Below are 16998 nucleotides of genomic sequence, written 5' to 3' on the forward strand. Positions count from 1 at the left end.
TTGTATATATATATATACCGTATATACTCGAGTATAAGCCGACCCGAATATAAGCCGAGGCCCCTAATTTTACCCCAAAAAACTGGGAAAACTTATTGACTCGAGTATAAGACTAGGGTGGGAAATGCAGCAGCTACTGGTAATTTTCTAAATAAAATTAGATCCTAAAAAAATTATATTAATTGAATATTTATTTACAGTGTGTGCGTATGAATGCAGTGTGTGCGTATGAGTGCAGTGTGTGCGTATGAGTGCAGTGTGTGCGTATGAGTGCAGTGTGCGTGTGAGTGCAGTGCGTGTGAGTGCAGTGCGTGTGTATGAGTGCAGTGCGAGTGCAGTGTGTGTGTGTATGAGTGCAGTGTGAGTGCAGTGTGTGTGTATGAGTGCAGTGTGTGTGCGTATATATTAATTGAATATTTATTTCCAGTGTGTGTATATAATGAATGCAGTGTGTGTGTGTGTATGAGTGCAGTGTGTATGAGTGCAGTGTGTATGAGTGCAGTGTGTATGAGTGCAGTGTATATGAGTGCAGTGCGTGTATGTATGAGTGCAGTGTGTGTATGTATGAGTGCAGTGTGTGTATGAGTGCAGTGTGTGTGTGCAGTGTGTGTATGAGTGCAGTGTATGAATGCAGTGTGTGTATGAATGCAGTGTGTGTATGAGTGCAGTGTGTGTATGAGTGCAGTGTGTGTATGAGTGCAGTGTGTGTATGAGTGCAGTGTGTGTGTATGAGTGCAGTGTGTGTGTGTGAGTGCAGTGTGTGTGTGTGAGTGCAGTGTGTGTGTGTGAGTGCAGTGTGTGTGAGTGCAGTGTGTGTGAGTGCAGTGTGTGTGAGTGCAGTGTGTGTGAGTGCAGTGTGTGTGAGTGCAGTGTGTGTATATGAATGAAGTGTGAGTGTGTGTGATGCAGTGTGTGTGTTGGTGGGGGTGGGCATTTTGATATATTATTAATTATTTTATTAATTATTATTTTTTATTTTTTAATATTATTATATTTTTTTATTATTATTATTGATTATTTAATTGAATTATTATTATTATTTTTTTTAATTATATATTTTTTTCTTCCCCCCTCCCTGCTTGATACATAGCAGGGAGGGGGGCTCCTTCCCTGGTGGTCCAGTGTCATTGGCAGTTCAGTGGGGTGAGAGGGGGGCTGGCAGAGCTGTACTTACCTGTCCTGCAGCTCCTGTCAGCTCTCTCCTCCTCCGCGCGGTCTGTGCAGCTCCCTCTGTCAGCTCCCACTGTAAGTCTCGCGAGAGCCGCGGCTCTCGCGAGACTTACACTGGGAGCTGACCGAGGTGCTGAACGGACGGCGCGGAGGAGGAGAGAGCTGACAGGAGCTGCAGGAAAGGTAAGTACAGCTCTGCCAGCCCCCCTCTCCCCCCAGTCTGTATTATGGCAATGCAAATTGCCATAATACAGACTCTGACTCGAGTATAAGCCGAGTTGGGGTTTTTCAGCACAAAAAATGTGCTGAAAAACTCGGCTTATACTCGAGTATATACGGTATATATATATATATATATATATATATATATATATATATATATATTTATATATACAATGCTGTAAAGTAAGAAAGCTTTAAAAAATGATATGTGGTAAAAGTTTGGTTTTATAAATTAACAAAATGAGTAAACAGGAAAAAAAAAGTAAATTAAATTAATATTTGGTGTTTCCACACGTTACATTCAAAACCGCATCAATTCTTCTATGTACACTTACGAAAAGTCAGGGATATTGTAGTCATAGTCAAGTGCATGATTAAATAATTATATCACAAAGGTGCTATTAATCGTTTAATTTAATATGTAGGTTGAAATGCAATCATTAAGTGAAACTGAATCAGCTGTGTTGAAGGGAATAATTAGGTGAGGAACAGTCAAACTCCATAACAGCAAGTTGAGGTTGCTGAAGACAGTTTAATGTCAAAAGTCATACACGATGGCAAGACACTGCAATAAGACACAAGGTAGTTATACTGCATTTCAAGGCAGACAGGAGTTTCCAGATGTGCCGTCTAAGTTCTTCTGAACGTGGCTGGCCAAGAAAATTTAGCAAGGCAGATAAAATGCATATCTTGCTTAATTCCCTTTGCAATCAGAACATGTCCATTAGTGACATTAACTCAGAATTATCAGGATCTTGACTAGCTCCTATATGGAGAAGACTGGTCAGAAGTGGTCTTCATTGCAGACAAAATCCATACCTCTGGCGTGGAAACAATTCCAAGCTGAAAAATAGCAGCAGGTGATATGGACTGATGAGTCAAAATAAAAAATATTTGATTGTAGGACAATAAAATTTGTTCACTTAATGGCTGGATAAATGGTACAAGACTGGGTGTCTACAATCATCAGTAAAGCATGGTGGAGGTTCCTTGCAAGTTTGCAGCTGCATTTCTGTAAATGGACTTGGGGATTCAGTCAGAATTAACAGCCCTCTTAATGCTAAAAAGTACAGGCAGATAGTTATCCATCACGGCAAAGAGAACTAAAAGCAGGTTGCGCCTAGTGACAAAGTAATAGCTATAATTAGTCAGATGGAACAAAAAGAACAATATGATAGTACACTGTATACTTAATAAATTGCAGTCCTAGTCAAAGAACAGTGCAATGTTGGGGGAAAAAATATAATAAGGTACAGTCTTAGGTACACTTTTCTTTCTTGAGCTTTTTATGGTTACTTGAGGTGTGTCCGTTAATACATATGATAAAAAAACAAAAACAGGAAGGATCCAATAGTGTGATATGTCTCCACAAATGGAACACACTGTACACAGATGCATGATTGCTAATTGACATGTAATGGAGCTTAAAACCAGCTCCAGTGTAAACAGTATGGTTTAAAACTTTGACTCTGTTTTTATTTAATTCATAACAATAAGGCATTATTTGGTTTTTACCATTGGTGTTGACATCTATAGAGCAGTTTGGCTGCTCTTAAATTTGTAAGTAAGATTTTAATTATTACTTACCTATCCACTTACACAGAGAGCACTATATTGTTTTCTTTTGCTTTTTACAGTCTTCACTTTTCTGCTGTAAGTCACATTTACACACTGTAAGCCAGGTGTCCATAAATGGGAATATATAGCACTACACACTGTGTACACTGGAGCTGGTTTTAAGCTCCATTTCATGTGAGTCGGCAATCACACATCTGTGTATTATGTGTCTTCCATTTGTTGAGACATACCACCCTGTTGGATCTGGTCTTCTGTTTTTTTCACATGTACTCATGGACACACCTCAAGCAATCATAAGAAGCTTGAGACAGAAAATTATACCTAGGACTTACCTTATCATTATAATATTTGTTTTTCAATATTATACTGTTCTTTGACTAGGACTTATTATATTATTTATACTATTGTATTATTCTTTTTGTTATTACTTTGTCATTGGACACAACCTGCTTTTTTTTTTTTTTGCTGTGCATTTCTTTCGGGATCTTTGAGAGAGTCCCCTAGCTCCGGGTCTGCTGCCATTGCTATTTTGATTACTTTGTTCAGTTATTTAGCGCTCCATTATCTTGTTTTGGTTTTGTTATCCATCATGCATTACCATCAGGGAGGCATTTGATTGCCCTCAAATTTATTCTGCCGCATGACAACGACTCCAAACATTCAGCCAAAGTCGTTAAGAACTATGTTTAGTGTAAAGAAGAACAAAGAGTCCTTAATTGGATGGTACAGCATCCTCAGAAATCTGATCTTAGCATCATCAAGTCTGTCTGGGATTACATAAGCGACAGAAGCAATTGTGGCTGTCTGAATCCCCAGAAGAACTGTGGTTAGTTCTTCAACCTACATGCTGAGTTCCTTACAAACCTATGTGCAAGTGTACCTAAAACAATTGATGCTGTTTTGAAAGTAATGGGTTGTGGTCACCCCAAATATTTGATTTAGATTTTACTGCTGTTCGCACACTTTGAATTTTGTTAATTGATAAAAATAAGCTATTAACATTTTTTTTTAATCAACATTTTCTCACACCTGCCTAAAACCTTTGCACCGTAGTGTCTTTGTGTGTATTTCAAACCTCCCAAGTGTCCCTATTTAGAAGGTGCAGACCAGGCCCGGACTGGCCATCGGGCACTCTGGGCAAATGCCTGGTGGGCCGTGGTGGCCATGGGCCGAGGCCGGCAGGGGCGGTCCCAGGATCTCCCCTGCCGGTCTATGCAGGGCCGGCACTATCCTAGCGCCGGCCCTGCTGTATTCCATGAAGGGCCGGTGAGGAGATCAAAGATCTCCCTCACCGGCCCATTTAAATAGACCAGCGGCTGGGGAGGGAGGGAGAGGACCCGGCGGAGCTCTATCTTGCAGCTCCGCCAGGCTCCTCACAGGCTAGAGTTCACTCACCCACTGGACCTCCAGGGATGCTGTGCGACTGCCTAAACCCCCCTCCCAGATACCACCATGCCGGTCCCCCCCTCCCAGGCTAAAAGGTAAGAAGGGAGGGGGGGACATAATGCCTACTTATTTTGTTTTTATTTACCCCCCAAACACACACAATCCCTTCTACCATGTATACACAGCACTCTCACACCCATCATCCACCGCACTTTCACACTCAGCACTCTCACACACAGCACACTCAGCACTCTCGCACACACATCACACACAGCACTCACACTCAGCACTCTCACACACACATCACACACAGAACTCTCACACACACATCACACACAGCACTCTCACACACAGCACTCTCACACACAGCACTCTCACACTCAGCACTCTCACACTCAGCACTCTCACACACAGCACTCTCACACACATCACACTCAGCACTCTCACACACACAGCACTCACACTCAGCACTCTCACACACACACATCATACACAGCACTCTCACACACAGCACTCGCACACACACATCACACACAGCACTATCACACACAGCACTATCACACACAGCACTATCACACACAGCACTCTCACACACAGCACTCTCACACACATCATACACAGCACTCTCACACACATCATACACAGCACCCACACACACAAATCACCCACAGCACCCTCACACAAATCAATCACACACAGCAGCCTCAAACATAGCACCCACACACACAGCACCCACCGCACCCTCACACAAATCACACATCACACACACATACTGCACCCCTCACATAGACACAGAACAACCCCCAACACACTGCACCACACACATACACAATACTTCCAAACATATTTTTATATATATATATATATATATATATATATATATATTCACACACACACACACACACTACACTCCTAACATACACACTCTGGATCCCCTATACACACACTAGATTCCTTGTAAGCAAACACATACTACACTCCTAAACACACACTCTCTACAAACACTACATCACCTACACACACACACACACACACACACACTATAGCCTGTATGCACACTCTTGCTACATCCCCTATACACACATTCTCTACAGTCCCTAGCCACATATGCATTACATTACACCACAAACACAACACAACTAAAACCGACCTTATAACACAATACCACACCACAATACCACACCACAATCAGCTCACTCTGCACACACACAATACCACAAGCAGGCTCCAAACACATGCACAATACTCTTTCCTGGCATTTTTGGCTCCTGGTATCCATTTATAGAGACATCAGAGACAAGTTGCAAGGAAACACAGTGCAAGCATGTTATTACATTTGCTTACGCTGTGCAGAACAAATACAGGGCTTTTTTCTCATGCTAGAGCTCTTCAGCAGAGCTCTGTGCATGGTCTGCCCTGGAAGAGCATTAAACCAACATGCTCACTTTGAGAGGGGGTACTTGGAGAAAGTACCTCAATATTAGTGGGTTCTAACCTACGTTTAACATGGTAAATACATTTTCTAGCTATATTACTTACATTATTTAATTGTCATTGTGTGTCTAATACATGTATTGGCTTGCTTTGTCTTATTAGGGCTATAAATACTTATATCTGACACCTCAAGATTACAAAAAGGTCAGCGCACTGAACTCTGTGCATTGTGAGCATGTGGAAGATGAAGGCGAATCCAGGTAAGAAATTGCATTTGATGGCCTCTTTCTAATAAATTATAATATAATAATTTAAAATGTTATTAAAATCACATTTATTCCGTCACTAAGACTGGCTCCTCACTGCGGCCCAATTTATCTACTATGAAGTCATCAAGCTTGATGACTTTCAACCAATCCAGTGTTTCTCATAGAGAAGCATTGCAAACTACACTGTACATGCACGCAGTGTGTTTGTTCACAAGCAAGTTGAGTGACAGCTCATATTGCCATTAATTTAGTGCATGCCAGTGTGCTCCCAACCATGTCCTAAAATTGCAATTGACACCAGCATGATGACGCCAAATGAGAGAAACTTAAAAAATCGAAAGATGTGAAGGGGGACGTGTCTAGTGGTTGTGTAAATGATTGGTGTCATGTTTTCGGCCAAATGTAAACATTGACATTTCTCCCAAACCTTAATACAATCAGAGAAAAGGGACTTAATTTATTTGCATCAAAACCACTACATTAATTTAGAATGTTTTTTGTGCTTCCAGTGTCCCTTTAACTAGCAATAGTAACTGAGCTCAATACAAATTTATAGTACAAGGTAAGGAGAGCAAATAAACTGCAAAATGTGTTAATAAATAAATAAGAACCAACAGCATAGTCTGTTTGCTCCTTTAAATTAGGATTTGATTGATACACATAAAAAAAGGGTTTGCCGAGTAGTTTACAGTTCTTGGCAAATAAGATTTCCAAATGGCTAGTGGCGAATTAGTTAAATGATCTCCTGTGAAGTCAGGTGTTTGTGAGAGACCAGCATATGTGGGTCATCTCTAGAGTATGCTGTCTGTTGGCATCTGTTGCAGCATGAGTAACTGGGTACTTGTGCAGTGATTTTCAGCAAAAGAGGCTTTCATTCTTGTATTTCAATATAAAGTGGAACTGTAGACAGATTTTTTTAACTTTTTTTTTTTTTTACATTTATTACCAAAGCATTGCATCGGTCTGTTTTAATTGCATCACCCACCCCCCCCCCCTTTTTTAATAAATCAATTATGAGATTATAATTTAGTAGGATGTGCAAATGTAAACAGTTTTCAAATGCTTCTTTTTGTGGTCTCCAGGTTTGATAAGGTTTTTCTTTTTTAGAACATTTTCATTAAAGATAGAGCACTACCACAATAAAAGTATTCAGGTTTACAGCATGCAAGGATAGCACGTAGATATAAAATATACAACATTTGAGATGCAAATAGCATAGAGCAGTACTGAATCCCTGACTTATAAGCCAACCAAAGGATTTAACCTCCAGCAAAAGGAAGGGGATAATTCTGTGTAAGGACATACAAATTATCACCGTTTGCCTGTGTAAGACAGGCCCTTCATTCTCGAAAAAGGCTGTATGCTAGGCAGAGCCCCCAAGAAATGCAGTACAATGTATGCTGAATAGATAACACATTTGCATGTATAGTCCATCTCATACATACATCCATTTCATCCCAGATCCAACATATTCCAGCATATATTTAAACCAATTCTAATTAGCCACTCATTTCATTCTTTAAATCATCATTAATTATTTTGGAATTAATTTGTTTTTTTTGTTAACTTTTTTCATACATATTTTTTTAAAATATTCTGCATAATTTTATATTATATTATACTTTTTTAATATAGATATTCCTCCATTTCATTTTTGTCAAACTTTTTTTGTTTTGTTTGTTTTTTCTGTTCTAAAAATCCTACTAGATTTTTGGTTAAGGAAATGTAAGAACTTTTTTTTCTAAACCATACTAAAACAATTATTGGTTATAGTAAGGCAAATAAGAAAATGAAAAGTATACATTTAAAAAAAAAAACTAATATTGTCAACAATATTAATTTCTGGGTTTATAATGTGTTTAGATTTAGCCTAACAAAGTTATTTATGAAATTCTGTCTGCGACATGTGCTTCTGTGTCACATGTCAAGTTTTTGTGCAAATAGAGGAACTGCTTAACCTTATTGGAAGGAGTCCAAATAAAGTTTGTCTACTTCTTACAATTCAGCATGTGTAACTTTATGATTAGCTCAGCTGACCTGCCCACCAATCGCATGGAAACTAGAAAGAAACCCCAGTGACAGAATTAGTAGATGGCATTTGCTGTGTAAAGAAAAAATTATTAATAAATGATAATAAAATAATATTTAAGAGGCAGTAAAGCAAAATATTTTACCCAGATCAGTGAAGCAAATACTGATCTTTTTTGATTTAAAATTGCATATTTTTATTTAAAATACCTACAGCAAAAAATAAAAATTCTTTTAAAAAAATGCAAAAACGGGCTCTCAGTGATGCAGAGTTTAAGAGAGTCAATTGTAATGCTGCATTGAGTTTTCTTCCATCAATTTCTTCTATTGCTGGCCAAGCACTATACATTTTAATGCCAATGTCTGTCTGACTGGCAGTGTGTCTATTGCAGTTATATAGTTTGGCATGTCACTAAAGGAAATATCTATTGACGAAATAGCTGCCAAACACTCCTTCAAATTCCTAAACCCAAAATTTGCTTCCACCCAAACAAACCATATTGCTTTTGGATGGGGAGTTTAGTGTAATTGTTGTTCACACTATTCTGTACTGATCAGTAATGTGTGTGTGTGTGTGTGTGTGTTTCTGACCACTGTAAACAGATTGTGTCAAAAAATTTCATAGAAAAGGGTGTAAAAAATCTGGACAAGAATGTATATAACATTTTGTATGAGGTTTAACAAATAGTAAACACTTGTCACTGTTTTGATATTTAACGGTGATTTATGCTGGAAAAACTCTTTAATAGTCCTTTATTTTCTTTTTTCCTCTCATTTGAGTCCTGTCATCTCTGTGTAGTTCTCTTATTATCTCAGAACTAGTAGCTGTTGAGACATATTAAGATTGCTAATTGGTGTCAGTACAAGTTAATTACAGATTAACACCATGATTTATAGTCACTTTAACCCCACGTATTGCCAGAGGTGCATTTTATAATGTAACAGAGTGAATGACATCAAGAGAATAAATAACTACTTTCTTGAAAGCACAGTCCCATATCATTTTAAGATTTCTCCCTTTTTATCAGTACCCCACCTCACAAAACTTCTTTTACTTATCTCTAATACGGTGGAGAAAAACACATTAATTTATTTTTTATTCAAAAGTATATATATGTATATAATAAAACAATTTTTTGTGTGTACATTTTACATAGATGGTTTTATACCTTCTATGTATCCTCTTATATTTGTATGTCAGTAAAGTACTGTTTGATTGTGTTTGAAAGCTAATTGGGTAAATTTGGTAATTAAACACAGTAGTTTGGCATACTTCTTTGCAACACTATATTTCCATCATCTTTCCTCTTTTTTCTCTGGGCTCATCATCTCATCTCTTTATGTACATATCATCTACATCAAAACTGCTTACAGCTATAAACTTTAGTCCTCTATCCACTGCTGCCCATCTAGTATTACATCCATCCCTCCTATGTCCCTTTCTCCATCGTAACTTCCATCTTCAATTGTCTCTATCATTTGTCAGTCGACCCACTGGTGTCCTCTTGTGTCCTGCATAGTGTATTTCAAGGTTGTGTTATCAGCTGCGGTGTGTTACCCCATTATATCCCTGTAACTAGAACTGGAACTCTTTGAAGGAAGCGGACTGCACAACTCAATGACTGCAAACAGCAGTCCTTAAATACTTGTGACCAAACATCAGCACACCTAGAAGTTGTACTCCTTTATAATTTTACGTATCCTGTTTCAGAATGAATGTAGATGGAGTGAGGCTGGATATATCTCTGTGTGGGTGTGATGACACCTGAACTAAATAATAGTCCAATTTCTTTGGTATAGGTACCTGTAAGAAATAACATAGATTCTGTCAATGCAAAACCTGTTCTAGGTTACCTGGCAACCAGGCATGTGTTTCCTCTGCTTTGAGAAATCCTTGGAACTCTAGCCTTTTTTCAAATATTGCTGCCACCACTTGCTCCACTCTGCTTTTGCCCACCCCCTTTCAATACCCTTTCCAAAATGATTTTCTCACACGATGTAATGATATGGTGTCTCCTTCCCAGCCCACAATTCTGTAACTCTGCCTAAAAGCCCAATATGTTGCAATTCTACCTCACTAATCTTCTTTTCTCTACCCCTGCCCCTACTTTCAAGTCCATACATTCAGTTAAAGGAACACTCTAATGTTAGAGTATTATTATAATTGTTTGGATTATTGCTCCCCTTAATTTACCAAATGAAAGCTGTTTACGCACCTTCTTTCTCCCTGCATGCCATTCTCACCGTGGTCACTCTGCCACTTTGAGATGATCAGTACTGAGGATCTCAGCCAATCTAAAGTTTTCCCATAGTGAAGTATTAGGGGGCTAGCGCACATACACTCCACCAATCAGTATCTCTTCATAGAGGTTCATTGACTCAGTTCAGCTCTTTTGGGAGCGTTCTGTGACTCCATACTGAGAGTGGAGATGCTGAACATAGGTCTTGCAATATTTGTAGGCCAACATGCAGAAAGTCACTCTAGTAGCTGTCCAGGTCAGCCACTAGAGGTGGCATTAGGAAGCAAAAGGCAGTGTTTACGCTACTGAGCCTGCAGGAAGAGGCTCTTTGCACCAAAACCACTGGTAGAATGTCCCTATAATGAGCTTGCCTGTCTGTTAGCTGCTGCTGCGATAGAGAAATCAGGAGGGGAGACAGAAGGTATAGAACCTGGACCAGCAGCAACCATCTCCAATCGGCTTCTCCCCGAAGGCTACTGTAGTTGAGACAGTGGTAAGTGGAGGTGGGAGGTAATAAGTGTAATAGTTATTGGTTCTTCTAATATCTGTATGATGTCACCATAACCTTTTGATGGCAGCTATGATCCTTGTATCTAGGAAAGTTTGACTTTATAAATAAACTTTGTTTTAATCTCACTTGATTAAACTGTAGATTGAGATTGTGATTTAAGATCAGTTCACTTTAGTTCTGAAAAAAAATAGTTATTTCTTTTTTTTCATTCTGCATTAAAAATGTATTCTATATAAAATGTGATGCATATCTTTATTGGTATGATTAGTGCTTAAATCACTCTGTGAAATTCACGCCTACATGTTTGCCTCCTTTGTCATTCAGATACAAGATAACTGACATAATTGGCAAGGAAGAAGGACTTGGTGTGGAGAACCTCAGAGGATCTGGGATGATTGCAGGAGAGTCATCATTAGCGTATGAAGAAGTCATTACCATAAGTCTGGTAATTATATATTTTTGTCATCTACCATTAAATCGTTGTACAATTAAAAAAAAATCTTCTGTAAAATAATATTTATTGCAATATTGTTATTTTTTTATATATATTTTATATTCTGATATAAGATTCAAAATAAATATATTCCCATAATGATGACTGAATTGGTATTAAAACCACTGAAGATAATATAATACAAATATTATTTCAGCATTTGTAGTTTTTGTTATCAGTACCTACATTTTTATAATACGTTATGTATAATAAGTTATGTTAATTGTTAGCGGAAGCATTTTAATTTAGCAAATCCAATTCAATTTTTATAACCAGGTTACTTGCCGAGCCATTGGGATTGGAGCCTACTTAGTTCGCTTGAGTCAAAGAACAATCCAAGTTGAAAATTCCCATATTATCCTGACTGGGGCTGGTGCTCTCAACAAAGTAAGCAATACTTTATTTTATTACATTAAATCTAGCTGTAGCCTACAAATATGAATTTTTTTCCATAGCTTTTTAGGACTGGACTAAACATATGGGGATCTATCTAACTATCACCCACCCCTGATCTAACTGGTTAACATTTCATTTTGGGTTTCGTGGCAGCTAAAAGAATGCTTGCAGGATCAGCACAACTTTACATAGATTCTGCTGTTCTTTGATTGCTGGCAATTTGCTGACATTTGGTAGTTTACTGGTATTGTAAATGCTGTGTGTGCATCTAGTTGTAGGCGCAGAAATGCAGATAGGTTAACATAGTACGTTGAATCAATCTTTAGGTACTTCTAAAGAAAATGCTTCATGTTGTGTGACCACTTAAGATGTACTTTTGACTGATTGCTATTGCGGTACATGGGATCTTTTCACATATCTTCTTAGGATAGGCATCTGTTGCACACTGCATGAGAAAATGTCCATCAGTTGTCCCTGGTATGTTGATAAATGGTAAGGTTAGAAGGAGCCCATCAGAGCCCTCATCTACAGTGTGAGGTTGAGGAAACTGGCTTGGCCTCTCTATATAGAAGGTAGGGGGGAGGACATGGCAATGCTCACGCATGCTGGTTGGAGAGTTCTTTGAACTTCTCAAGTGGACTACTTCTGATTTACACTACAATTCACCACTGTGTGGGGATGCAGTGTGCACTCCCATTCCGCTTGTCACTCAGGGCGGACCTCCCATCCCACCCACCATGAGTACACTATTGACACAATATATGAGTTTTTATTAAATATTTCTCTCTGTTGCATAGATACTGCAGTCTTTGTGAATGCAGTTATAAATCCATCCTGTTACTCAAATACTTTGCTTTCTTCTACCACTACATCTTCTATGGTGTGTGCCCTGAGACGGACAGACTGTGTGCATGTCTTCATATTCTCTGAAGCCACATAGCAGCGCCTATTACCTTGTACAGCAGTTTCATTTATGTATTTTAATATGTGAGCCTACTGCTGGATTCTAAACTTAAAACCCTGAACCGCTGCCCATTTGAACATAATGATTGGTCTGGGATTGACGGAGAGATTTCAGCTACTTCCTAGTTCAGTTAGGGCTCACCGCAGACGCTACCAATACTGCTATTTCAAATATGAGCAGCTAAATATATTTTGTTTGTGTGCTTCACAATACAGTAATTGTATAATGCATTAAAATAGGTGTGTACTTCAGTTAGAAATGTCCCTTTATTTTCCTTGAATTTCTCTCACACTCTGAGGCAGCTTAATAGAATACAATTTTGCTCTATCACGTCACCACATCAGTTCATCATTTGCTTGTATCATTTGTATTCATGAGCAACGTTTTGTAATATTAAGCCACCTCCATGTAAATGTAAAACTTCTGGCGCCTACAGCCTCCATGGAAATCTGAAACCACTTTACTTTCTATATTTACAATAAATAAAAGAGATATGTTTTCACTCCCAATGATTTGGATATTTACATATCAGCACATATAGCTTTATTGTCCCAGTATTTGTTGCGGTATGTAATTCAAGTGTTAACAATGTAAATAAAGGCATACACTTAATTTAGAATGGTGGTGTTTTTGGCCTCCATTTCTTTTGGAGGTCTGGCTCCATCTCTGCATCATAATGTGTGTGTTGGTTACACACATCTTCCAAGTGTCCCTATTTAGGCCCAAATCCTGCTGTCCCTTTTTTCTATCCGTATGTCCCTCTTTTTTAGGAGCTTTATATTGTTAGTGTGTCTGGATGTATAACAGAGCTCTACAGCAGTAATACTTTTTTTTTGTGTTTATAAATTTGTCTGTGTAAATAAGATACATTGTTGTTCTTCTAACTAACATTTTAGTTCCATACATTGTTATTGGAAAATCATCTAAAATCTCTCAAAACAGCCCCACACCGGCTCACATCCCTAAAATTAAAGCGTCCCTCTTTGTACATTTGAAATGTTGGGAGGCATGCTAAACTGCAAGATAATTATTACCACATTCATTTCATTAACAATTAAGATCATGTGCAACCTGTGCTTTCCAGAGGTTCTTCTGTTTTGTGTTATTATATATGTTGTCCCACATTTTGTTTTTCAGTAAGTTAGTAAGCACGAACTAAATAAAAGTAATATTTTAGCTTTGTTTTTGCAAATTGTTTAGAAATTAAAGTACTTTTAAGCTACTGGTGGAATGTCAGTTCTTAGTCACTGTTACATCACAGACCATTAACACCGTGAAAGTGTATAATTCATAAAGAGGCAAATCAATAATGTCTTTATTTCACACGTATTTGAGCAACAAATGTCACCGTATAGTCAAATAGTGTTTGTATGAGGAAATTCCTGAAATACGCCTGCTAAATTTCAAAGTGTGAGACACCCCTAATTACTCACCCGTAGGCATATCTGCACCATGCTACGCATTTATATAGATTTATAACATGTGATCTGAATTAATTCCTAAAGTAAAGCCAGTGTGCCAACGTTTTTCTTGTCGCATATTTTGTTTTGTTTATATGACGTTTTCTACAGCATGCATCTGTACTGGTTTTAGTGTATACTAATATACCGTATTTTTCGCTCCATAAGACGCACCTCACCATAAGAGGAAGAAACCCAGAAAAAAAATATTCTGAACAAACTGCCCCATAGTGTTTCTTACTATGGGACAGTTTGTTCAGAATATTTTTTTTCTCCCCTGTCCCATAGTGTCCCCCCCTCCCATAGTCTTCTCCTCTCTCCCATAGTCTTCTCCCCCCCCTCCCATAGTCTTCTCCTCTCCCCCATAGTCTTCATCCCCCCCTCCCCATAGTCTTCATCCCCCCTCCCCATAGTCTTCATCCCCCCTCCCCATAGTCTTCATCCCCCCTCCCCATAGTCTTCATCCCCCCCTCCCCATAGTCTTCATCCCCCCCTCCCCATAGTCTTCATCCCCCCCTCCCCATAGTCTTCATCCCCCCCTCCCCATAGTCTTCATCCCCCCCCTCCCCATAGTCTACATCCCCCCTCCACTTCCCATAGTCTTTTGTTTAAAGGGGAAACCTGTTATATTTATGATTTAGTTGTGTTGCTGTGTGGACTTTATGCCAATAAAGTTGCCTGGATTATATGAAAACCAAAGGACTGTGCCTGTTGTTTACCCTAGAGGACCGTGCTACCTGCTGACAATATATATATATATATATATATATATATATATATATATATATATATATATATATATATATATATACGTAATTAGTTTTTCTGGCTTGTACATACAATAATTTGATATTCAGTGAATAGATCCTCAAGAAAAAAACAGATGATGTCATTTTAAGGGCACATCCTATATAAATATTTAAGAGGACTAACACGCTTTTCAGAGCTATTTATTGTATATTGTATCTTTCCACAAGGTTTTTGGGAATTCTTGTCGATTTATCGCTGCCAACCATCGTATGCTATAGTAAGGGCCTACGCCATCTTTGCTTTACTTAGTATTGTGTAACATTTTTTAAAAGTTACAGAATAACAAAATTCCTAAGTTTGTAAAATGCATTGAAGTGTACCATACAAAACCAACCCTCTCGCCTCTTACTCTCAAACAACCACAGTCCGTTGCTGAAGCTGTTTGAATATCTCTTTACAAATTGTGCACTTGACAGGGGAACTATCTTGTCTACCTATGCTATGTTACAATTTAGTACACATCTGAAGAAGGTGAGATATCAATAGTTATGGGTTCATGATTTCGTAGAACGACTAGGCTAAAACTTTGCAATCCTCCGAAAAGTTGTCCATTTGTACATCCTTGAAGAAAAAAGTGGTTCATGAGGTGGCTTATGAATGCTGTCAAACGTTATTATATTCACCCTAGCTGTTCACCTATCTGATTCTGGGAATTTGAAAATAAAGTACCTATTTCCACATGTAGTGCGGTTGGTGACTAGTGTCCGCCTTGCCTCTGATCCACTTCTGGCACCATGCTACACAAGCCCTCCAAAACTTTCTGCGGTTTGTCCTTGCTAGCGCAAGGCTTTGTGTTTCCAAGTGATTGAAATCACCTTCTCTTCCATTCTCGGCTTTAATGGCTTAAATACGATACATTTATGACATGGAAGATATGACTGCAAGGCTTAATGATATCCTAGAGGCAGGTTATAAAGTGTTGCGTTCCTTGCAGGTCTTTTTCAATTCACAGCCTGTTTTGGGGTTTCCACACTTAGTTAACAAGCCTAATTATTTATTTTCAATTTTGTTTGGAATCCCACGTACCCTATTCTTTCTTGTTTTTCTTTTTCTCTTGCTTTCTTTTTTTCTCTAATATTTTTATGCCACCTTTTGTAATATTAGTGACTATTATAACCACATGATTAAAATTATTTTGAAGAGCTTCCCAGCTGATCTGTCCTTAAAAACAGTTACTTGTGATGTTTTATATTAAAGGACCACTATAGTCACCCAGACCACTTCAGCTCAATGAAGTGGTCTGGGTTCCAGGTCCTCCAGGTTTTAACCCTTCAGATATAAACATAGCAGTTTGGGGAGCCCAGCACTGGATAAAGGTAAGTAACTGAAGGGGTTTTATCCCCTTCAGCCCAGCAGGAGGGGGGCCCAGGGGGAGGGGGGGGGGAGACAAACCTAAGGATTATATAGTGTCAGGAAAACAAGTTTGTTTTCCTGTCACTATAGTGGTCCTTTAATTTCAGGTAGTATTTATATCATACCATATGTGTATTGTTATCCTTTTTTTCAGTGTTGCAATCTGTAGCTTGTCCCTCTTTATCATTCAATAAAGGAAATTAAAATAAATAAATATATAGATATATATATATATTGCAATTTTACGTGTGCCACTCACGTTGTTTAAAATCCCCTTTACCTCTCTCATTTTTGGTAATTTTTTATGTTGGAGAAGATATCCTTCAATCTTAAACTCAATTTTTATGTAGATATCAGAAGATGAGTTAGGAAACTATTATGTTAAAGCAGTCATGATGATGAAAACATAGTAACTGCACTATATATCCAGTCATTAAATTATATTTTATTTTCAATAATTGTCTTTTCTGGTTCCTTTTTTTTAGTGCTCATAAAGTTCAGTTTATTAGGGCAATGTTAATTATATGATTATCAGTGGTTGCATGTCCAGTTTTTGGCAGACACACAGGTTGATTCAAAAGGGACATACATTATTCATTTTGAATGCATGGGCTAAACTATAAAAGATCAGACAGGATCCAGGGGCAGGATATTCTTTAACCCATTTAATATAATGAATATACG

The 16998-nt window shown here is 38.2% G+C and overlaps 1 protein-coding gene across 6 annotated transcripts in view; it reads left to right on the forward strand.

Annotated features, from left to right (window-relative positions):
- The window catches only part of ACACA (acetyl-CoA carboxylase alpha), a 429246-nt gene that overhangs the window by 287394 nt on the left and 124854 nt on the right, over nucleotides 1-16998 (forward strand). For all 6 annotated transcript variants that reach the window (XM_063452852.1, XM_063452842.1, XM_063452868.1 and 3 more), the window contains 3 exons: nucleotides 5953-6050; nucleotides 11163-11283; nucleotides 11608-11718. In XM_063452852.1, coding sequence (XP_063308922.1) covers nucleotides 5953-6050; nucleotides 11163-11283; nucleotides 11608-11718 — 330 coding nt within the window. The remainder of the gene's footprint in view (nucleotides 1-5952; nucleotides 6051-11162; nucleotides 11284-11607; nucleotides 11719-16998) is intronic.

Source organism: Pelobates fuscus, chromosome 1 (assembly GCF_036172605.1).
Source record: "Pelobates fuscus isolate aPelFus1 chromosome 1, aPelFus1.pri, whole genome shotgun sequence".
In the NCBI taxonomy this organism is placed as follows: domain Eukaryota; kingdom Metazoa; phylum Chordata; class Amphibia; order Anura; family Pelobatidae; genus Pelobates; species Pelobates fuscus.